This window comes from Stegodyphus dumicola, chromosome X1 (assembly GCF_044657685.1).
Source record: "Stegodyphus dumicola isolate Sdum_Otavi_A_Nest chromosome X1, ASM4465768v1".
Taxonomy (NCBI): Eukaryota; Metazoa; Arthropoda; class Arachnida; order Araneae; family Eresidae; genus Stegodyphus; species Stegodyphus dumicola.
Genome location: NC_140780.1, coordinates 246,318,002 through 246,343,610, shown reverse-complemented (window position 1 = coordinate 246,343,610; position 25,609 = coordinate 246,318,002). Strand labels below are relative to the sequence as shown.

General features: G+C 32.0%; 1 protein-coding gene across 3 annotated transcripts in view; it reads right to left on the bottom strand.

The window, feature by feature from the left end:
* LOC118203776 (short transient receptor potential channel 5-like) overlaps nt 1–25,609 on the bottom strand; it is a 66,127-nt gene that overhangs the window by 7,700 nt on the left and 32,818 nt on the right. For all 3 annotated transcript variants that reach the window (XM_085807396.1, XM_085807397.1, XM_085807398.1), the window contains 8 exons: nt 22,716–22,909; nt 20,858–21,031; nt 14,699–14,967; nt 11,573–11,955; nt 8,383–8,524; nt 3,529–3,772; nt 2,624–2,818; nt 594–659 (listed from right to left, as the gene is read on the bottom strand). In XM_085807396.1, coding sequence (XP_085663522.1) covers nt 594–659; nt 2,624–2,818; nt 3,529–3,772; nt 8,383–8,524; nt 11,573–11,955; nt 14,699–14,967; nt 20,858–21,031; nt 22,716–22,909 — 1,667 coding nt within the window. The remainder of the gene's footprint in view (nt 1–593; nt 660–2,623; nt 2,819–3,528; nt 3,773–8,382; nt 8,525–11,572; nt 11,956–14,698; nt 14,968–20,857; nt 21,032–22,715; nt 22,910–25,609) is intronic.

Sequence of the window (25,609 nt, the reverse complement as noted above, 5' to 3'; positions counted from 1 at the left end):
ATTTGGTGTTTAGAACCAAACTAGTTCATCTTGCAAATGTTGAAAGTAGGACACTACTTCCAGCATTTGCAAGATTTTTTATGCTTTAAACTGCTATTTTGCCAACCGATAAAACTAATATTTCAAACATTTACTATTATTTCGCTGACATAAGGATTATTCAGAGGTTTTTAGAGTACTTTATCATAAAAACATGTTTCTACGTACATATGTTTTAATCCAGTTTTTGAAATGAATGATAGATAATACTTGAAAAATGATTCATTTTCCTTGATCCATTTTTCCTGAGACAAGCCACAAATATAAGACGTAATATACTTTCTAACCGGGTTATGACTGCATTAAAAATAACCAACTCCTAAAATTTCGTGCATTTTGCAAAATTAATGATGAGTTAAAAATGAGCCAAAAAATTATACAAAGGGAACAAGTACATTTTGTTTTGTAAAGATCAAGTCTATCTCTCCAATTAAGATTTTTAATGCAGCTGCAAATGGAAATAATTATTTTTTCAGTGGAAAAAATAAAACACTAAATAAAATAACCTGGAGATGTTTCTAAATGAAGAACAATGTAATTGCTATTCATCTTACCTCATATTTTTCTTCTTGTTCCTTCTGTGAAGGATGACCTGCTTCCGAATCCCAGTAACAGCAACGCTAAAACGATTATTTCAAATTACTAAAAATTTGTAACTAAACAGATCTTTTTACTTACACATAACTTATATTGGAATTTACTTTTTGTGTTACAGTTAGCATTTCTATATTACAGTTTCTCTTTGTATTGGAGTTTTACAAGGTTTCAAGCTTGGTAAAAGTTGTGCAAAAGCCACCCGTTATTTTAATAAAGTAATGATTTTATTATGTATAAAACCACAATATATATAAGCATATTAAATTTATTATGCCAGGGATATTTTTGTCTTAAAATTTAAACACAAAATTTTCAAAGTTGATAATACACTACCGTCTTTTATACGCAAATATTAAAGAATTTACACAGAAAATTATACTTCCGAACTTATTTTTTCCATATATTAATTTTACTACTTCAGGGCAAAAACCCGATTAATGCTAATTAAGCTGCACAGACTTAAAATACTGAACTTGCTCAAAAATAAGACTCTTTTTTTACATTTTAGGAAACATTTTAAGAACTAAGAATGTAGGTGAAAATTTGATGGGAGTATAGTTCTGATTAGAATTACTTGTTTCTCATTAGAATAAAAAGGAAGTTACCTAATTAAATGCAATATTTTACTATGGTATAGAAGAAATATTAGGAAAATTAACGATACATTTTTATTTATTTGTTTTCGGTACTAAAGTGTTATTGCAGCCACCTTAGTAGAAGTCGCCAAATTTTCCAGAATAAGCCAAACTCTAGCAACGATGAGGTAACATTCTTCAGACAACCATGTTGATAACAATCCTTCAAATCAAGCAATGTTGCCATTTCATTATGCGATATTTTTGTTGCATTCTATATTCCAACAGTTTTTAAAAACAGATCATGATATTTTTTGAATTAGATTAATTTTAAAATATTCGCTTGTAGAAATTTCTAACAATGAAAGAAACTACGGTAAAATTTCTGCAGGAAGGAAGATTTTGCCGCAAAATATCAAAAGCGAGAAACGAGAAGATGCGTTTAGTAAATAGCCGGTATTTCCGAGGTTTGCACGATATCCAAGTCTCTACATTTGTCTGTTTCTTAAGCGAAAACAGATCGCTTGTATACTTGTAGAGGACAACAACTTAAAAATGTTACAGGAATATTTGTTAAAGAATGTAAATGTTTTATTTTTCAATATATCACGTAATCCTTATTTAATAATTAAAATTCTTATTTCAAATTTCTATAGTTAGTTTTCTTTTCATATGGTTATAACGTCTGTCGACTTGGGATAAATATCGATAGCTTGGGAATCTTTCTAAAAATATTCGCGAAAAACCACAAACTTGCACCTTATAATTAACTTTTACCTCTTTGAATAGATCACAGTTAACTGTAAAATACTACCAAACTGCTCCAAGGTGGTTGCGTTAACAAGTATCTTATTTTCAGGTATACCAGTGACCGGTGTAACGGAAAATCGCTCAACTAGTCGCGGCTATTATAATAGCTATACTTATGTAGTTTGTGTATATGGTAATTATCTGTGGGGTTTATTCAAGTGTAATTATAGCATACGATACATTTTTGCACATTAAAATATCCATTTATAGATATCCTACAGATCCATCCAATTTTAGAGCAAAAATATAGCAAAAAAGAGGGCTAGGTTTCGAGTAAATATAGTAAATATTCAGAAAACAGTTTCTTCAAATTTGGAAATATGGCTTTTAAGTCCGAAATTTGCGTATTGCTTACTATTATTAATGATAATGAGAACACAAAGCCTAGGCCATAAATATGAAATTTTTTTTAGACTACGACTTCTTTATATATGTTATATAAATCACGCCCATTTTATCAATCACGAAAATAATAAATTAGTGGCAACTTTTTGCATCGAATGTTCATTAGTTGATAATGCATCCATAACAGTAATGGGAACTTGAAGTAGAAATGATATACGTTTGTAAGAGAGGCAAACTAGAAAAGCAATAACTCTTACCTTTGCTGACCATGACAATTTTCCAGGCGTATCATCATATGTTCCTCTCACTGTTGAGATCATCCAACGTAATAATAGAGTTATTCTATGCATAGATGGTATTAAATTGAACGGTGGAGGCACAACACTGTGATTATCAAAAATACTCAACCATAGTGTTGAACACGCAAATTTCCATTCCATATCAGCATTTTTCTACAGAAAATAAAGATATCTTATAAAACGTGCATTTGATAATAAAGAGAGGTCCGTAATTCATTTAGACGTTTATAATAAAATTTTAAAACCGCCACTACTAAACCTAAGTCTACACTGACCAAAACAAAAACTAGACAAGGCTAGCAAAATTCGCCTGAATTAAATCAGGTTTCCATCTCAACTATTTGCTACAGAATCAAACTTAAAAGATGTTTGCAAGCGAATACATTCCTAATATTAAACGTTTTAATTTTCTCAAAGATTCGTTTTACAATTATAAATATTATTCATATAAAAATGTGTCAATTATCTCATGTACATAAGACAGTACAAAACTGCTTTATGTGAAAAAATTAACAAAAATGCTAACAGAACTAGAAAGATTTTAACTAAATTTATCACGAAATTAAAGTTATTTAAAATAAAGGAATTGACGCATTGCTACAAAATACATTTTCTTGAACTATATTCCTTTGAATCAGTAATTTTTATTAAATCTTGCGAATGAATATCTGAGATATTTACTTAAAAAGAATTTTTTAAAAATATAATTCAGCGTAGCTCTGAAGTAAAATATTGTAACTGTGTTTGTAATACAGGATATGATATATCTAAGCAATACACATGTTAAACAAATATTTAAGCAATACACATTGGTCAGTAAATCTACGAAAATATAACTTTTATCCAATTTCAATTGACAGTACCTGTACTCTTTGATAACTCTCCGTCATCATCGCTATAAGCATATTCAGCAGAACCACAACTGTCACCATATGATATAATCCCCACAATGAATAGCCTACTCCTTCAGTGAAGAGATGTTCAGGATTGGACTCATTTTGCTCACTTTCATTGAAACTTACGTTTCGTCCAACAACAATTTGAGCAAAATCTGGTTCTCCCATTCCAAATATTGCCCAGAAAAGATTTTTGAAAGTATTTTTTAACCTAAAAGAAAGGTAAAAAATAAACGCACGGTTGAGAATATATTTTGTTTCGTATTTCTGTATGACTACATACTTAGAACTTTTGATAGCTATTTAACAGACATACAAAGTTCAAAAATCTGAGTAACTAACAACTATTAATAATCTAAAAATATGAAATATATTCAAAGCAGAGATGCATGAGTACAGTTACGATGCAAGACCACAAGATAGAACCTCTTAAAATACGTGATAAATGAGTTAACTGAAAATATTTTAATGCAAACTCTAAAGTGAATAATGGAATTTCGTATATAATTATGTTTTCGTTAAAAAAGCATTTTGTTTCCTCAGTAATAAAAGATAAAGTTAGGTGATGGAAATATGAAAAAAAAGGTTACATTTTTTCAAATAAAGAGTTTTTCTAGCCATATTTATAGAGACTCACAATGCCTCTGATTAACAACAATGCCTCAACACAATGCCTCTGATTACAATTTGTGCTGCATTTGGAATGGACCATTTACAGAATTTTTTGTTCTCAGTAGTGTTTCAGTTAAGGATAGAACTCATATTTCATGAAACGAACTGTATGCCATCAGAAATATGTTGAGGCCTTTAAAATTTTAGTACGGAATATTTTTATCACTAATTCAAAAATGCTTGTTCCTATAATCAGAAATAAACAGCAACAATAAAAAACGGTAAAACCATCGAAACTAGTCCTGTGAAAATTTTGAAAATATAACGCTGGTTTTTGTTGTTTGACTTCTGAATTAGTATTTATTCGGCGTGTTATTGTGTCTTAATTATAGAATACAAACAGGCTTATTTTTTGCTTTCGTTTTTCCACGTGGTTTACGTCGTGTTGCGTTTGTATGTGTTTCGGAGCCGAAAACGGCTTATTTTTTGCTTCCTTTTTTGCACGTGGTGTGGCCGCCATTTTGTGTTTGCATGGGTTTCGGTAAGTACGTTTTTGCAATTTTGAAGTTCTGTTCATGTTTCGTATATTTGGATATTGTGCTTTGCTTGTCTGATTTCATGTATTTTGGTTACAAACGTTTTGTTTTCTATTCGTTTCAATGAGGGATTTTTCTGCTGTTTTGTGTGCGTTTTATTATTGCTTAGTTAATTTAGTTTGATATTCTGCATTGTTTATCATGCCTTCATCCGTTAATCGTTTCACTAAATTACGCCTGAAATGGCAAAAATTCCTGAATAATATTGACTTTTTACTTAAATGTAAATGTAAAAAATTTATCCCCAATTTTATTCAAATCTAATCAAAAACCTTCTTGAAACCAAATCTAACTGCGTGAGAAAGAGCTACAATGCGCGAAATTCATTCTTACCCGGATATTATCATTTCAAAGGCCAACAAAGGTGGCCAGATAGTCGTCATGGATAAGAACACTTACATCGATGGTGTCACTAAACTCTTAAACGAAGAAACATATAGTCCGATCCCTAAAGATCCTTCACCTTCGGACTTGTCAAAAATAAAAACTGCGATCAAATCCTCACAAATCATTTCAAGCAACTTAAAACATTCACTTATCCCATCTGTTGCGAATTATGCCAGATTATATGCTCTTCCCAAAATTTATAAAAGTGGTATTCCTTTCCGCCCTATTGTATCAAATGTAGGTACTGCCTCGTCTCCATTGGCTAAATATTTAGTTTGTAGATTTTACACTCTATTAGACAATAACATTTACACCATAAAAATTCAATAGAGTTTGTAAAAAAGGTTAAAAACATTTCTCCTAGAAATTTACTCATGGTTTATTTTGATGTAAAATCATTATTCACCAATGTTTCAGTGGGGGGTGCATTAAGATGTCTAGAAACCAGACTTCGCGAATTTCATTTCTCTTGCATCGAAATTGATGAGCTAATTTCTCTTACTCAACTCTGTTTGAAACAAACACATTTTGTTTTCCAAAATAAATAATACAAACAAACTGAAGGATTAGCCATGGGAAGCCCCCTCAGTCCCGCCCTGGCTGATATCTACATGCATTATTATGAATCAAAATTGTTTGAAACTTTAAACTTCCCGGCATGGTTCCGCTATGTAGACGATACTTTTACCCTGTTTGAAGGTAATAAAGATGATTTAAATAAAGTTCTTTCAACAATGAATTCTATTGATCCTTCTATTCAGTTCACTTTTGAACTTGAGACTTGCAATTCTCTTCCGTTTCTCGACATTCTGGTCACACGTAACACATCCAACTTCAGTACTACAGTTTACCGTAAACCTTCATCGGTTTGCCTTCCACCACACTTTAAATCATGTCATCCGACTAAACAAAAGTTAGCTTCATTTTATTCCTATGTTTTCCGTGCTCTTCAAGTTTGCTCCTCCAAACTAGCCCTTGATGAAGAACTAAAGTATTTAAAAGCAACAGCTATTGACAGGGGCTTTCCACCCAACATTATTAATCAAGCAGTTAAAAAATTCTCATCTCAACACACTAAAAGGCACAATCTTGTTTTAGGAGATTATAAAAATTCTGTTGTCATTCCCTTCTTTCCATCAATTAGCTATAAAGTTGCACATATTTTGCAGAAATTTAACTTTCGGGTTGTTTACTCTCCCATCAATAAAATTCCGAGTTCCATACTCAAGGACCCCGTTCCGGATAAGAATTCCTGGGGTATTTATAGGATTCCTTGCCAGTGTGGTTTAATTTACATTGGCCAAACTAAGAGAGCCTTAAAATTTCGCGTCAAAGAACATGAGGCATATGTTAGAAAAAAGGAAACACAGAGGTCTTCTGTTGCTCAACATTGTTGGTCCGAAAATCACACTTTCAATTTTTCTGCTGCCAAAATTATTCAAAAAACATCTTCCATTGGAGAAGTGGATTTTCTAGAGGCATTTCACATTAAAAAAAATCTTTCTGTTCTAGTTAACGATTCTAATTCCAATCCATCTTTGCCTTCGGCCTTTAAAAAATTATGTTTTAGTTCTCGTTTCATCAACAGATGGCGCCACTTGCTTATTCTTGTCCAGGCTTTCTTATCTTATCTAATTATTATTTCCTATTTTGTTCATTTGCGGTTTTGCAGCTGAGGATGGTGGTTCGGTAAAACCATCGAAACTAGTCGTGTGAAAATTTTGAAAATATAACGCTGATTTTTGTTGTTTGACTTCTGAACTAGCAACAATAAGCTCAATATTTCAATTCTTTCTTTTCCGTAATGAAATCTCGTGGTCACTCAGTTGTGTACATCGTTTCCAGCTGACAGAAACACATAATTTCGCCGTCATTATCATGTTATCATTTAGTTCATTTTTACTTTAATATTCACATGCCTGCAGAAATCTCATTCAGTGAGATCTCAGAGAAGTTTATTATTTGACTCGTATCCTATTCACTTATACGCTATTAAGTTAAGCGCTTCATGTCTTTTGGACCTTCATATCTAAGTATTATTTACAATTTTGTGTTCCTGCTCTTCCCCTGAAATTATCAACAAATTTGCAGCAAAATTATATTTATCATTATAATATAAAAAAATTGCCTTATAGATCGTTAATTTAAAACATTAGAGCCTTCACGCAGTCAACTACAGCATGAAAAATCGAACAATAAATCAACAGAATAAAAGACTATTATATGCATTAGCCACAATTATATTAAACTGTAAAATAACACAACATAAATATTGCTTCAATAACAATATATAAAAAATCAAATCACAAAGGGTAATAGACAACTGACACAAAACGAGAGGGAAAAAACTGCCAGCTTGCACTAATGATTATGAATATGAAATATTCAAATTTAGCTGTTTTCAAGCTAAAAGAAGCACAGTATATAATATTTGTGAAATAATTGACAGCAGATGCAGCGTTAATTTTGAGTAAAATAATTGAAACCAAGTGTTAATCAGCTTCAACTTACATAATTTGCAAGCACTGAATAATTTTTGCCACGTAAGGGCAGACAAGCAATGATTAACTATTTAGATTTACCAACACCCCAAATTAAAAAAAAATTATAATATTAATTATTAATTTTCAGTTATTAGTTTTGCATTACTCATTGCATAGGTCTTAAACGGGGGTTACTTGTTTTGATTGATTGTGCTTACGTTACTACACAACTAATGAAGATAAATGTCGCTCAGTTTCCATTCTTGCTCTGAATTATTCCAATTTTGAATGAACACCTACATTTAGTTTTTCACAAAATATTAGGTGGCTAGGAGATTACTTCTTTCATCTCCATCAGTGAAATTAGTTTATATTTGATCAAAACTAGCCAACTTTTTTTTAATTTTTTTAGGGTTTTATCCCCCCCCCTTTTTTTTTTTTTTTTTTTTTTTTTTTTTGCTATATCAGCGAAAGTATTTTACTGTTTTTCATTTTGTTCTTGCTCTCCATAAGAGAAAGCAATTACATGATTTTTTTTTCTTTTTATTTTATCTTTATGCGCTGTTGTTACTTGTAGCAGCTATAAGTAGGCATTAAATAGGTACTGGTATTTCATAACTACCTAAATTTTCGGAAAGTTTCACTTACTGTTTATGGTTGTATTTAAGCAGCACTTTTTTGTAAAGTATTATTAAATACATGAATTTCTAATTTAAAATAATTTGCTTTAATTCTATACTTACGTGATAAATGCATCAGGCTGTCTAATGATGTCAGTGTCGTCGTACTGCTCTGAATCCTTGTAGTTCTTGTAAAGTGAATTTATGCCAGTTGCGAATGCCAGCATGATGATGAAAAACAGCATAAAGAATCGAGCAACATCAGCTGTATAAATAAATTAAGTATTAAAAAGGCAAAATGATATTTAACAAATTCTGTTCATGCGTTAAGAAACACAAGATTGCATGCATAATCAATCACTAAACAACACACTATAAGTAGGAAAACGGTAAAAATTACAAAAATATTCTTTGAAGTTTAGTAAACTAAAAAAACTACAGACAAAGTCATAAGTTCTTAAATTGTGTGAATTAAAAGTGTGTTTCTTTCCAACAGTTTTTAAATACCACAAGAGCAGTCTACATGCTATAGGCTATTTAAATGAAAAATGCGTATGGATGTGCGGATCAGAAATGCAACAGCACAAGATGACCGAGAAAGAACGTGAGACAAGAGGATGTTAGGATAGAAGGTGAATATGAGCCTCGATTAAGAAGAAAGATGCCGCCGTAAAAAAACGATGAAGACGCAAAGATGCTCTACCTCCATTGTTACATTTCATCTGTTAAAACTGCATCAATAAATATCATCAAAATACATCAGTATATACCACAAATAGTTTAATTAAATAATTTAGTAAAGTGCATTCGTCTTGTCTCTATTCTAATCCCCTAGAACTCGAGAAAGATAGCTGAATTATGAACGCTCAAGAAAGCGTACTTTAGCAGACCATCGATTGTGAATAAAAAATATCAACATTGCCAATCTATGGACTGATGATGGACTTTTATGTAATTGCCTTTAAAACTCATTTGATCAATCCATGAAGAAGAAAAGATCAGATTTGCTGAAGAAATGGTGATTTTTACTCCACTATGCCTAGCTACAAGTTGCAGCTGCCGCATTGGCTGAAATCAATTACCGCATTGGCTGAAATCAATTACCGCATTAGCTGAAATCAATTACCGCATTAGCTGAAATCAATAAAAAATAGAGTATCTTCTTGCAATACAAGCTTTTGCACCATGCGATTGCTAGGCATTCTTAATAGCAATTTATTTATGGACTTACTCTTTAGATAAGGAAATAAAAATATCACAGTCACAATGTTAACATGAGATGTCACAAAACAGTTTATTTCATGCTACTGGATTCTTCATAAAACTCTGTAAAAAGTAATTTAGTGGGAAGAACTCTACTCTGAAAAAGTAAAAGAGCCGACAAAATAATTTTGGTTCGTAAAAAAATAATCCGCCTCAAAGTTTCAAATCAATGAGTCAAAGGTTTTCAGTCAGTCTGCATATGTACTACTGTATCGTTTAATTCGCAAGTGCTATACACTTGAACCCACTTTACGTAGTACACTGCATTACTCAAATTTTTAAAGCATTTGCCATTACTGAAATGCAGTCTTTTTTTTAATTCTCGATTATGTAATTTTAATTTATTTTATTTAAGATTCAATGCATATTTAGAACTTAAGGGCATAATACTAAAGCTTTTCGTTTAATTTTTCAGAGAATAAGATTTAATAAGAAAATGTTACGCATGGAGAAGAAAGATGAAAATACATGAAATCTGATTTTATTCACTTTCATACAATGTAGTAAATAAAAAAATTTAAAATTTTAATTTTTGCTCAAGATAAATGTTGTGGAAAGTGTAATCCCCTTATATTAATTCTTCCTGAATAGAAAAGCATAAATTTTAAAACAGTTTGAGATACTAGAATAAACATTCAGAGGACAAGGCTTGCAATTTGGTTGTGCAAGATATATGTAAGTACATTTATTTAAACGTATTATTTTCGCCACAAAAATATCAGCATTTTGAACTCCTGGGGATCCTTAGAATTCAGTTCTAATTCAATTCTTCTTAGTCTCCATTTCTTAACTGTTTAAAACTCACAACAATGGTAATTTTTCTGGTGCATTATGTGTCCACAGGCCAAGAGGATGAATTCATGTTGCTTAAAGAATATATCTTTCACAAAATCGAAAGGATTTTCTTTAAAAACCATATCGAGGTTCCTAATCATTTAGCTACATAAAATAGAATGCTTTAGTTTAATTGTTGCTGAATAAATCAAGTGAAACGCATCAAATTAAAATTATTTTCATAAAATGTCCAATAAAAATGTAATGAAAGTAACTTACAAAAACTAAAATAAAAGTAACTTGTAATTTATACTAAAAGCACCTTGTAAATATAATGAAAGTAACTTGTAAATATAATGAAAGTGACGTCTATAATGAAAGTAACGTCTATAATGAAAGTAACTTATAAAAAATAAATAAAATTAAGTAACTTTTATGAAAAATACATAAAATAACTTATTAATATTGCTGAATACAAAGCAGATAAATCAAAAGACAATTTGTCTTGTATAGGTAAATGAAAATACATACCGTATTTACTCGCGTATTTTCCAACTCATTTTAGCATAAGATTTTGAAATTTATTCAATATTCACGTAATTTCCCCCTTAAGCGTTCAGGAAGCTAGCTTCTCTAAATTTTAAAATAGATTCGTGCACTGTATGGATTGTTTTCGTCTTTCTAATTAATTTGCTCGTGGATTTTGGGTGCATGGGGTCTGACTGATGAAGCAACAGTAGTGAAGATCTTCAACAAAAGGAGAGATATCTAATACTCTTTGTGGTTTTGAAGACCACAAAGAGTATTGGCATTAGACCACAAAGAGCATGTGGGAGATAGACTGAACGTTGACGGTTCCAGCAGCACTAAATAATTTTAGGCCTAAGATATAGCAGTGGACAATAATTAGCGGAGCGAGATTCAAAATCCAGAGAAGTAGAAATGATATCTTATTAGATATTGTAATGTTAATATTTCTATGTATTCTGTTTACAGTGTAGGTTTCTTTTAAATAAATATTACTGTGATAGTTACCGGCAGTTTTCAATGAATACTTTCTATTTGTTGTGCCTTACTGTAACCACATCATCCGAAAATTGAATTATTCGTAGAATTTTCCACTCTCAATTTTTATAAGACAGAATTAGCAACAAAACGAGGAATATATGCGAGTAAATACTGTAATTAAAAGAAATAATTTGATTGCAACTTTTTCTTAAATATCTAGATAATTTCAAGTAACAAACACCTTCAAAGTGTTAGCAAAAATAATTACTTAGCATATACTTTATTGATGTTCCCAGCGGTCCTAGTCGAGAGTTGATATGGAACCATAGCAACAGTCGGCTAAATGCCATTACAGATGCAGCTGCATATATACCTTCTCCTAATAAGATGGGATGATACCAGTCCCAACACATACGATTAGAGTTGTGGGTATCATTATCAGAGAACAAATTGTAAATGAAAACGCTGAACCACAAAATTTCAGTCACCAAAAACATTGAAAACATCACAAGATCGAATACGGCCCAATATGATCTGAAGTAATTCGAAAATCCTACAGATATTAAGTTTGTAAGTATGTCCCAAGAATGACCGAGCACAAAGCACCCAACAGCCATTTCCGTCCAAGTTGCAGGTGAATGTACATCATACCTAGGAAAAAAAAGATATTTACATAATTGTTAATTCATTAAAATATCCATACAAGTAAATCTGTAATTTAATTCAAATTCAGCACAATTAATTTCTCTCATATTATGCATACGCTGGTATCCAAAAGTTAAGTTCGGAAAGAAACTGACACATAATAAGCTTATCCGTGAAATTTATTGAGTAAAATCCATTGTCCATGATATAGATATCAAATGATGTGCTCGAAACTATAAGCACTTCATATGTAAATTAGGAGTGGGTGTAAATGCACTTAAAATTTTAGTCCTCAAGAAAGTTCCTGAAGATTTATTAGAGTTCATTTTCGAATGCACTAACTATTTGTATGACACAAAGTATACGTTTTACTAATTCTAAAAGAAATTTTGAGTACAGGACAGTCAATAAAGAAAATCATGAGTTTCTTATCTCTGGATCATTCCGTCACTTCCATGAAAATGGGACAATTATTAACTTTAGTATATCCATCATATTTGATTTAAAGTGTTGGCTTCTGTAAGCACGAGTTCAGACTCCTACCCAGTCTTTAGTACTAACTGCCTTATTCCTGAGTGCCTCGTTGTATGGTACTAGTGCTCTTGCGCGGCATATTGGTGTGCTATTTAGTGTGTGTATGGTGGAGCCACGTACATGAACACTTTAAAGTAACTAACTTATCCAAAGCTACTTCATATGTAAAATGCACCAGGGTAACTTATGTGTGTTTATTTATTTATGTATATATGTATATATCATTATATAATTGGCTTGTAACCAAGAGTAAAATGTTTAATTACTAGTGTGGAATGTTTATGTACGTGCAACAACGTACGCATGTGCAAAACAAACATTATTGTAACATCTTATTCCCAGTGTTTAAACCTAGATGAACATAAAATGCACCACGTTAATGTTTAATTATTAATGTGTAATATTTATGCAACAGCTGCAGTGTGTGCATCAGTATACAATTATTGTATTGTATAATGTTTAAATATCAGTTTAAAATGCCCAAATTTCAATATACATCACCAACAAATGTTTCTATTAACCCTTTGCGACACACCTAAAAATTTCCTTCTGTACGCACAGAAAAATTTAAAAAATGAAGAAGGATTTATAAGTTACTATAGATTACTCTGAACCTTCTTTATTTATAGTACATGGCAGCTCAACACAAAGCAGTCCATATATTTTAGCAAGACATTCAATTTTAGTTTAGTAAGACCCTCCTTTTTCAAAGAAATCTTCCAGATTTTTTAGGGTATAAAAGGAATTTTGAAAGTTGAAAGGAAATTTCTATGTTATTTTTTTTTGGCTGTATGCTAATCTCCTTATTCTATATTAGTTTTAAATTTCATCTAGGACAACTGAGAGTCTGTCTTTGTTTCTCCGCATCTCATAGGTCAGTTCATTGACAACAATGCTCGTTTCAGCACTCTTTTCGAAGCTCTATTCAATCAGTGTGCCACTTTGGGCACGCCCACAAAATTAAAACGATAAGTGCTATCTTCAGAAAATTTTACTTGTGTACTTCTCTAGGCTTAATTAGACTGCCTACCTTTTTTTTTTTTTAATCAAAACCCCGACTTTAAAAGGTAGCGTACCGTGTGTACCACGTTAAACGGTTAAGCTCCTGACGCCGGGTTTCTAGGGGGCCAAAGAATTATCGCGTTGTACAGTTGCGGATTCCGTACGATACCCGAATAGTCCTAGTAACCCGCCCGGGTGTCCGGATCCGCTCTCCCCTGTCACCTGTAAGCACGAGTTGGTGCCATCTGTTAAACTTTATTTGGATTAACACCCTTCTCCTCTGCGGTACTTACAAAACGTAGCAATGATTCGCCACTTGTCTTTCAAAGTTTTGGTTTAGTGTACGCTTCCTAATAAGACCAAATTCTATAAGATAGTTAATTAACCTAATATAAAAAGTACCTCAGGTGCTGTTGCTCTACATCAGGGTTTCTGGATGAAAAAGCCCAATGGGATGCTTTGCATGCTGATATTAGAAAGGTCAACAAATAAGTAAACTTCTAAAGCAAAATATCGTACACTTTTTTGTGTAACTAATCAGAAATGTCAGGTTTTGAACATAGTAAACTACATAAAATAAAAGATATATTCAGAAAAGTCTGTGAAAAAGTATTAGTTGTTTTGCTGAGAGAGTAAATGTGTTTTTTATTTAAAATTTTACATGTCATAACTTATGCAAGAGTAAATATAACAAACTACGTTTCTGTTCTCGTTGTCATGATATAATATCGTAGAAATATGGATCCAAAAGAACTAATACTGTAACCTGCAATATTTTCAACTTAAGAAAGGGCAGGGTTTTTTTTCGCATTTGTTCACATTTATGAATAAATTATATTGTGTCAAACATCTTTTCCAGACAAAATTAAGACTCTATAACTTTACAATACAGCTCTCATTTAAGAGCTATTTATTACCCGTTTAATATTTTCTATAATCTTCATTTTTATTATTTATCGGTCTCGCCTTTTATTTACCGAAGATGTGATAGTTAAAAAATACAAAAATGCAAAATCTGTCACGTTTAACTTAATCACGGCTATTTTTGAGTGAACTAGGCATTACGGAAAGAAACTGAAATTACGTCACATAAATAATTTTGCAATAATCTTAAAACCTCCTTCATTCATTTGCCTTATTTTTAACACAAACTTAACATATTTATATTTTAAAAACTATAGAAGAATTGTGTCAGTAATAATTGCATACAAACCTTCTATCATTAAGCAGCGTAACCATGAGTAAAGATAAGAAAAATATGTAAGATGTAGCGAAGTAGATGAATCTGTTCAAGGGTACTCTTAAAGGCCCAATGATCTCAGCCCTGGGAATAAATATGAAAGCAATGGAAACAACTGGTGTTAAAACAGCATGTTTCATCACATAGAACGCTCTCCACCGGAAAGGCCAACTGTACCAAGAGCCTACCGTTTCTACCCACAATGATCGCAAAACTTGTTGGCAGCTCGGATGTGTTACAAACTGAAAAAAAAACTTAAATAAATAATAAGCCATTAATATTCGAAAATCAGAATTTCTAGAAACTTACTGCATATGAAATAAGGCTTTAGTTTAGAATCAATTTTTAATAAGTAAGTTTATGCATTAAAGAACAAAACGTCAGTCATTTTTTAAAATTATGACAAGGTATTGAATTCAGTTGTTCAAATGATTGGAGATCACACCGAGTTCTAAAATGTGTCAGCAGAAGAGAAAACATCTTTCATTTAAGACGCTTCCACTAATCAACAAAAAATTTCCATTACATCTCATCCCTATTAATAAAAGTTTAAATAAATGCATTCATTGGTTATAAATTTATAATCCAATACAAAAATGACATTTTAAATAAAAATTCTGATTTAATAAAGTGTTATATACAAATCATCAAGTCATATTCATTTCAAAAGCTTTAAAAAGCTTACTCATGTAATGGCAATATGAATTTCAAAGCAAGGTAACAACTACGTCTATTTAAGTTTGTTTTCTTTAGATTTAATACGTTTCATAATGATTTAATTTGCATTGCTAGTCCATTGCAGCAAACAGTTGAAATTCTTTCCAGTGTTTATTTAGATGATGGTAAGAATTCCACCATTCTACCGTAAAATGGCTTCCACAGTATAAGAGAAGTTGGGGGACATAATGCAAAGCGTTTGGTATAGAAAACTGTGGTATGTGTGTATGAGGTGCGCCGGAAAATGAAGTTCTTCATACCAGTGGGCAAGGCAGTGGGGATAAGTCCCAAAATTTTGAGACTGTGGTTCAGTACTTTTACAGAAAGAATCATTATTTATGGAATAGCTATCTAGGGAAGTGATCTCAAAAACTGCATGATACAGCAACTCCTGACAATACAGAGGATGCAATTTCTACTAATCTGTAAGCGTTATAGAACCATTACTACTTCAGCTCTCCAGGTGCTTGCAGGGCTTCCTCCACTAAACCTGGTAGCGAAAAGGGAAGCAAAAATACCTCTGGCTCTCTAGGATGAGATAGATTCAGAGCTATAGGGACTTAGTCTCATTCACTTGGACTATGAATCCAGACACCAACAGTTAATAGGACACCCAGCACAAATAGACTTGACACATTATACCCGCACAACGTATCCATCCCCAATCGAGAACAATAAATCTATATACACAAAACAAGACGGTTCCAAAACCGAAAGAGGTAATGGCAGTGCCTTCCATAATATGGAAGAAGGCATATTACCTATCTCTGGTCGAGATGATTAACCTTCCGGCACGCGCGCTATGCACAAAGTTTACTTTTCGCATATCGCAGATGAGACATCTGAATGTCATTTTTATTCCTCTTTTCAACCCTTCCCCACATCATAAAATGTGCCAACAGGCTATATCATATGACTTTTTTTGTTTTTTTTACTGGGCTTTTGAGCTACGTGGCAGCTTCATCGTAACAGCTACGACACGCGCGTGGTCGCGGGTGAAAATTCGGAATATATTTTTTTGTCAAATATTTTCTAATTTTGTGTTAATAATTGACTGTATTATTTTAAGTTGTATAAATTCGACTCTATAATTTTTATATCGGTTTTTATGGCAAAATAGTATGTGCTACCAGCTGATTTTGCTCGCATTCTTCAAGAACTATCCGATGAAGAAAAAGAAGACAAAAAAAAAAACCCTTTGGATGTGATAATAATCGCAATCTGAGTGAAGAAAATATAGAGATAAATAATATCAGCACTGAATCTAAACAATAAATTTCGAATGATGATAGTAATAATGATACATAAAAAAGGAATAGTGATGATATATTCTATGTTAGTAAGGATAAATCTTCTAAGTGGCAAAAACAGAAGTATGCAAACTGCTCAAAGACGAATAAGATGAATATCGTGAGCGTTACCTGGCCTAAAACACCCTGCCAAGGATATAAAGGATGAAACGAGAACATTTTTGAAAAGAGTTGATATAAATATGCTTGATGAAATTTTGGAATGTACAAATAAATATATATAAGTTCACTAAAAGGCAAAATACTCAAGAGACTCTCTATAGACTCCACTGTTACCTGAGTGGAAATCATGGCCTACTTTGAATTGTTATATATGATAGGAATAAAAAAAGGACACCATGTAAATGCAAAAGACTTTTTCTCAAGTGATGGCATTGAAATTGAAATAACAAGAACTGTGATGAGCTGCAAAAAATTTTTATTTCTGACAAGTTGTCTTTGATTCGATGATAAATCAACAGGACAGAACAGATGAATATTAAAACTAGCTTATATTTTAAAATATAGTTATTAAATAATAAATTTTTAAATTTCTATAATAAAATACATCATTGGTTTTCCACCTGACTAATATAAGCGTTTAAAAATAATTTACTATCATTTGTATTTTGAAATAATAAGGTTAATATTTTATGTTTTAACAAATTTATTATCAACATTCACTCATTTCTGTCATTTTTCGTGCCAAAAACGGTAAAATAACAGATGTCGTATTTGCAACATTCCGTAAACAATAGTTCTCAGTCATATTGTCTGTAATTACCTCCATTCAGGGTTTCTGCAGTTCTGTTTTATACCATTCTAAAATAAACACTCGCTTTTTCCATGCCAAAAGCTATTGACAATCCACTGTTCTGTTAATAATTTTCCAGTATGTTTTTTTTTTCTTTTCGTACAACTATGTGTACGAAACTTAAGTTTTATAAGAACTTTTTTTTTACATTTTTTTGTATAGGATGCGATTCTTTTGAAGTAAATTCGGGTTCTTTGAGTTACTTTGTTTATAATTTTCACTTTTGGTATTTACTTTCGTTGTTTTGCTTCTTGAAGAAAACAAATTATCTAAAGAGTGCGACCAGCATTACCTCTAAGTATCAAAACTTCTTAAAACCCACAAGGGCTGTCCTGTCTAGGGAAGGAGGCCTTTGTGGAGAACTTGCACGAGATGAGATACGCGTTTTAGATATTTTAATGTATATTGGAGAGAAGATAATAGCTTATACTTGCGTGAAAACACTGACAAGAATCTTATCAAACATTATGCTTTGCTGATTTACAAGTTACCATTCAATTCAACGATTTGTTTTAAATGCTTGAAAATAGATCATCCAGCTATAGATTCAGTATGTTCTATGTGTTAAAATAAGGACTCGTGATATGAACAAATTTGGATAAAACATGTAACAGAAATGCTCTAGATCTTTTTTAAAGGATATTTCCGTCTCCTTATTCAACATCTGATAAATGCTTCCGAAGAGAATCAATAAATTCATTCGGATACACTAATCAGTCATCACAAATAACAATTTTGTGCGCATAAAGGAAGTTTACGTATTTTTAAAACGATATCGATAAAGAATTTTAAAAAAGCGAATATTTTGGAATTCAAAACTCTGAGCAATAGCTTATTATTTAAAATGAAATATATCGACTGTTACCTTTAAATTTATTCTTCTTTCAAAATGTCGCATGCAAACAAGCTGTAGCTTGAAGGATATGTTTCTGCACTTTCCAAAGGGAAATATTCCTATTCCATAATTCAAAAACGTTGTAAAATGCATGGTTTTAAAATCTCTAAGGAAAAAATAAGCAACATTATTAACTGGAAAAAACACCCGTCAAGCATTACTTCTACATTGGAATACGACTCAATAAGTACCCGAAAATCCGCCGAAACAGAAATCTTTAAATACATCTGTAGCAACAATAAATAAAATAATAAACCAAGATTCACAATTTAAAAACGCTAGAAAACAAAGTTGGCCAGCTTTGTGGCTCAAGGAAGAAAAATTTGTAGAACACTGTATGAAAACTATTCAGTAGGAGATAAAATACTACATTGTGCCCCTTGATGAAGCATGAATTTGCATAAATGACTGCAATAAATAAAGGTCTATTTACTATCGAAAACGAAGCGAAAAAACATACAAACCTGATTCCGTCAATGCAGAGAAAATTTTAGTAAGGGGTTTATGATTCTCCGAAGGATTCTCTTACAGTGGGAAATTAAAAATATCAAGACTGGAAAAAAATGCGCAAATCAACTAAACAGACTATCAAGAGAAAGTTTTACGTCAGATACTTACAGAAGTTGCATTTCCTTATTTCAATAGCTTTCAAACAGTGAAACTTCCTCAAGACAAAGCAACGAATCATACTTTGAAAAGTATCGCTGCATTCCTTAAAAAAATTAAGACTGATACAGGTGTTGCTTAATCACCTTTTCAGTGTATTCCTGTAATGTCACCTTACATTTCACCTATGGACTGATGTGCCTTTGGTCTCTTGAAAAGAGATCTTTCTAAGCACAAACCCACCACGATTGATGGACTCTGAAAAGTAGTGGAAGAAGAATAGAAATCAGTATCCCTATAAATTTTACGAAAAGCCCTTCTATCATGGAAATCACGATGCAGACTTATAGTCCAGAAAAAAAGACTATCAGATCGAACATTTTAAAATATTCTCTTTATGTTTTAAACATTAATTAAATGTTCTAAAATTTCGTTCGAAATTGTTCTAAAAATCTGTAAACTCGTTCTGTTTACGTGAGTTACGTTACGTGAGTTACTTCTCTCCACCCCTTATTTGAAACTACAATTTATTATTTGTTATGGAATAACAGCTATTTCTAACATTTAAGATATGCCAGATATCGTAATGAGATGTTTTAAATGCAAATAAGCAGCTTCGTATCACATAGTTCAAAGCGAGAAATTAATCAAATGTTTATAAATACTCGCTAGAGTGAAGCATTTAGCAGCAATAATTTATGGGAAAAAATTTTTAATTTTGTTTAATTTTATTTATTTATTTAATATTATAAGCTGCAGTTTTCTCCAAAAGCAGAACAATTTGTTTTAAGTAACTAGCCCGTTATTTTCTTCCTCACAATATTACATATATTTCACGTCATGAAAGAAATTAAACTAAAGTTTTTTGTTGCATTATGAATAGTGCTTAGTTTTAATAATTTTCTACTCGTTTAAGGCGAGAAGCATCCCATTTTCGTACATAATTTTTGTATTCGATAAATGCCTTCTTTTGCCATAAAACACTATACGTTTAATTAATATTGTTTTAAGACTCACTGCTTTGCTATATAAATAACACAATTAATTCTTCCCTTCAGATCCTGTACATGAATAAAGTTAACTTTATGAATGAAGAAAATTAACTATAACTATACATTAACTTTTGAAATAACATACGCGAGCTTAAAGAAATTTATTGTAAAATTTTTCAGTATTTTAGAAAGTAATTTTGTAATACTTTCTGAGCTCTCATTATTTTGCATTTAAAATTTTTATGCAAATCAATATTAATGCTTTATGTTCAGATTTGATCTTTATCAATTTTTATGCAAATCAACATAAATTTGATTTGCATAAAAATTTATCAAGATCAAATCTGAACATCAAGCATCAAACTGAATATAACTATGTGCTTTATGTATTATGATGCTTGTATAATAATATTAGTAAATGCGGATACATAAATCAATCGCAAACATTTATCAGTGTCAAATATTTTTTTCTAATTTAAATTGTGCATTCTGAACGTTTATTTCTGAAACCTGAAATCTGAAATACTTTAAAAACTGTTACTGCATAAAACTTAAATTTGTTATGATTTAAAAAGATTAATGAAGCACTATTATACTTTCCGTAAACAGCAACGTTACGACACTTATAAGATTTTAAACACAAAGACTTAATATTAATTAACTATTAAAATGAAGCCAAAATTAACATTAAAATGAGGCTAGCAGGTAAAATGTTTCATCTTTCACATATTATATATAAATCTCTAGAAGAGCATCGTAATGTAAATTATAAGATACTACCTCCTAAATCAGTTGACTAATTTTAAAATTTTCACTTACTTCTTTCTGTTCCCACTGCACTGCAAGATGAAGCCTGCTAAATCTATGAGGCCTGGGATCTTTAAGTCCTCTCTTCTGAACCAAAACTGTTTGTACCTCTTTGGTGTTTCTGCATTCGTTAAGTATATCTGCAGCGAATTTTGAGCATTGGCTTGAAAGTTCTTGGTATTCTTTCTGTAAACAAAAACGCCATTTCGGTTGGAAATTTTACACAGAAATATAAAAAAGTTAAAGGTTTATTAAAATTATGCAGTGCAGCTTAAAGTTATTTGCATTCCCTTACTGGCTTTCTGTTTACATACACACAGTGTATAACACACTCATTTAGTTTTACATATTTCACATGTTAAGATTTTTTTAATTTTATTTTCTTCTGTCTCAGTTACACAACTGAAAAAAAAAATTGACAATTTATACATTATTCCAGTTCTTATGAAATTTTATCTCATTAGTTTGAGCTGACACTTCCCATCCCTCTTCTTGGCAATACACAATTAAATACGCAACAATACTTAAGGAGCAGTGTGTCCCCGAAGATTTTCAAATGAAATAATAGATAGCAAATCATACCTGGAATAGACTGTACTACTCAAATTATGGTGAAGCACGCGAGAACTATTTGATGATGGGAAATGATGCCTTCATAAAGGATCTTCTACGGGGAATCCGACTCCTATTCACATGAAGAAATCACTAAGCCTCACATACAGCCAGTCCATTCGCCAATATTTTGAACCAAGGCCGAATAACCAGAGTTAGCAGATTTTATCGTCTGACCGCTGACTGGCCCAAATCGAAACCGAAATTTAGCAGTGTTGAGAAATTTGGTTAGGTGAACTTTCAAGTAGCTCTTGGATAGAAAAAGGTAAATAAAATAGAAGCAACTAAAGTTTTAGCAGCATTTCGCAGACTTTTCTTTTTTACTTTCTTAACTAACATCTATGCAAATCAACCATAAACCCTACACGTGTAACTATCATTAACGGGAAAAAATTAGTTGAAGTTTTACAAATATGTACCACTACAGTTTTTATTTTTTACATCTTTTGTTTTCCTTGCAAACACATATTTCTCCGAATTACTTCATTTGGCATTCTTTTTTAACTATTTATTTCGTACAACCTGATTTAAATGATTAATAGCTTATAATTTGTGTAGCGCAGTTTAAGTCTCAAATTTAATTCAATGAATGATTTGTGTCTTTAAATTTATGACTTTTCAATTAAACACAGACTTTCTTCCACAAACGTATGTGTAAACGCATCTTCATAAGTAGCTAATAATAAAAATTAATTAGGTATAATGATAATTTTGTGCTTAACTCGTATTTTCAGTTTTTACATGTCAATAAACATAGCTATATTTTCCATAAATAATCTTTTCCAATATATAATTAGTTATTCTTGTAATTTATTAACAGTTTTAAGATAATACGATGGTAATATCAAAATAAATCATTCAGATAAATCAGAAATGTGTAATATGTATTAGGGCACAAATGTGTAACGTGCAATCTGGGCCTTCGTTAGGGCAGTCAGAGCCACTAACCACTTTTCTGTCTCGGCGGCATTCTTAAATATATAGTATTAATTAATAAACACAAAATTTTTGAAAATGACCTTTTCGAGCATTTTCATAAATTTGGCAATTTACCTTGATTGTCTATTACCTGACAAACCATTGAAAGATATGCAATTCATCTATCAAGTTTATAGAATATCAAGAAAGAAAAATATTGATATAAACATATTTAAACTTTTAAAAGAATCAGATATATAAAATTGTTCAGGAAATCGACACAATACGCAATTAAATCGAAATCCAGTTAACCTTTACAGAATTACTGAATTTGTCTCACCTGGTTTTCCGGTAATTCTTTCGAGAGTTTTATCAGTTCTTGACTTAATTCAAAAGCTGCCAAGATAGGGTCTTCAGACGTCAAAATTAGGTAAGTAGGACTAGCCAGTGCCCTATAAGCATTCATGCGACTTATAGATTCTGTCAGAGTCTCTCCATCGTGGCATCTCTTTGAACAATATTCCCGGCATTGACCTAAAATCAAAACCGACTGAATATTAATAACAGCAGATTATAAGGCTTATGAAAATTGGGAATAATAATTTACACAAATTATTTCGGTCGTCTTGAAGGCAATTTCGTATTGACAAAAATTTTGGGATTTTTAAGCTACTACTCACAAATATCGATGAACACAACATTTTCATATTCCCCAAAGTGAGTTTATTATTTCAAGTTCCGTGGATAAATATTAAGGTCGTAAATAAATACCTCATTACATTAAACTTCATAAAAGGACAAGCCAGTCAAAAACAATTAGCCTTTGCTTATTGGTATTCAGACGAACTTTTGTAAACACATAATAGATACAATTGTTAATCATTTAAAAATATGCATTTAAATTATAGTAAAAAAAATCTGTTTCGTTGATTATAAAAACACCAGTCGTCCGAAGCAAATATGTAATATTCAAGATGTAAGTTTAATAAGTTTTCTTAATGTTTGCTCTTCATCCGATATGATTAATGACTTAAATAGCTGTTTAAATTCTGTACAACATTTCGACCAACAACGGCCAAGCGGTAAAACCGCTCAGCACTGGTAGTTTAACCTTGGTTTGAGTCCCAAGGAATGGACTGGCTCAATGGCAGTTTTCGTAGTTTTTACCCCGTATTTAGCGTTAGTACGAGCCAGTTTCTCTTGTGGCGTCGTCCACAAAGACATCCCTTCCCCATGACAGATAATCTTCATATGTTTGCGATAATAAAAAACAAAACAAACCTATACTAAAATTGTACTTAAGAAGCATTTTTAATAAACTCTTTTAATGCAGAAAGCTATTCTTTCGGAAGTTTTGTCTGGCTATAATAAAGTGACCCTGCTCTATCATGTAATACCGACTAGAGACCCTTAGAGGTAAATTTTAAAGGTTAGAGGACTTATCGCGATAACTAAAAAAGTAGCAAAATAACCTTCTTCGCACATCTGGTAGATCGCTACCAGTTTAGCCTGATATGGTGCTCTACATACTCCAACAGCTTGAACACAGATTCTGAAATGCAGATTCTCTCAGTATCCTATCACAAGTATAAATACATCTCTAATTACCTGTATTACATTATAAAGCGCAAATAATCTTACTAATAAAACTAATCGGTGTCAATATAGCGCAGATCATCATAATAAGCCAAGTATATAGCAGTAACTCATTATAAAGAAGATAAACACAAATTATAATCAGTACCGACAGTTAAGCATGCTTGTTGTGTCCCCCATCGACCGTAATATACATCTATAATCCAGTTATTAACTCCTTGATGGATGTTCCGCTGCGTTTCAGAGTTTCACAAGTTACTGCATGCTTGGATAATACGGATTCGCAGAAAGTTAACATACCGGGATAGCAAGTTGTTTACCTTATCGTACACGTACCTTGCAAAAAGTCGAATTAGGTTAGGCCAGGTGGCCTCGGTGTCCGCTTTACATTATTCCAATTACCGGTGATCGTGCACCCAAAATTATTCGACAAGAAGTTTCGCACTGATACTAGCTAATAATACGAGTATGGTGGAAGTCGTCATGACCACTGAAAACGCTAATAAATTAAAGGGCAATTTATATAAAAATCAGACACTTGGTTTCCAGTAATTTCAAGTACCTTCGTCCATTTAAGGCTCTGTCAAAGAATACGGGGGTAAGTGGTCGAAATCCAGGGACACGTACTGAGGAACCACTGAACCTGATAAACGTCTTCCATGATGGGTTTCCAAATAGGGCGATTTGCGTTGGTTTAAATTCCCACTACGATCAAATTTTGCCTCTTCCATCCATAAAATGTTAGCCTGAAAACCGACTGTATATCCACTATATGCATCACGAACTTGTACCAGCCGTATAATCCCTAGTAATCGTTTAGCGGTAAGCCTCGCGTTAATGCTGCACAGTACAGTGAGCTCGCAATTCGTAAAAATTCGCCGTACATGACAAAATATACAGCCAGATGCAGCACTTAATGTCTCAATTACTGCAGTTTTGGGGGCTAGCGCATAGGCCAGGACGTACACTGTCTATAAGAGCATATGTTAAAGAGTCTGCTTGCCTGAACAGATACAATTTTTAATCCTCTCTTTTCCCTCTAAATGCCATTTCTTTCAATGTGGCTGGTGTTAATAGCACAAAGGGAATGATAACGATTTCGGAAACATAATGCAGGCTTCCTCTCTTGCCCGACAACCGCATTTCCCGTACAAGAATATCTCGCTGTACTCTTTGGAATAAGTACCCATGTTTAGATAAAAAGATCCATTCCACCTTTTTGTCTGACAAAACCTTCCCGGCTTGCCATTTTATACTCCTCGACGTAGCGTTCGATTTGCAGACTATCAACCAGACTATCAACCATCGGTCTGCTTCGGACTGCTTCGGAGACAGATTTCATTTAAAGATTTTACATGCTGCGAAACCATTGATAACATATTTATGCCAGTCATCAGATTCCTAGGATCTGTATTTCAGGACTTCGTTTTTTTCTTTTTCTATTCTTTTATCTATTTTTATTGGTGTATATAAGGTGTCATTACATAGTAAATTTGTAATGCTGTACAAGTTTTCTAGTCACTTTATTCGCTCTCTTGAAAAAGTTTCTCGAAATGACTGGAAAATTACAGATTTAATAATTCATACATTCAGTTTTATCGGAGACTCCTAAGTGCATTATCGAACTTTCTGAAATGT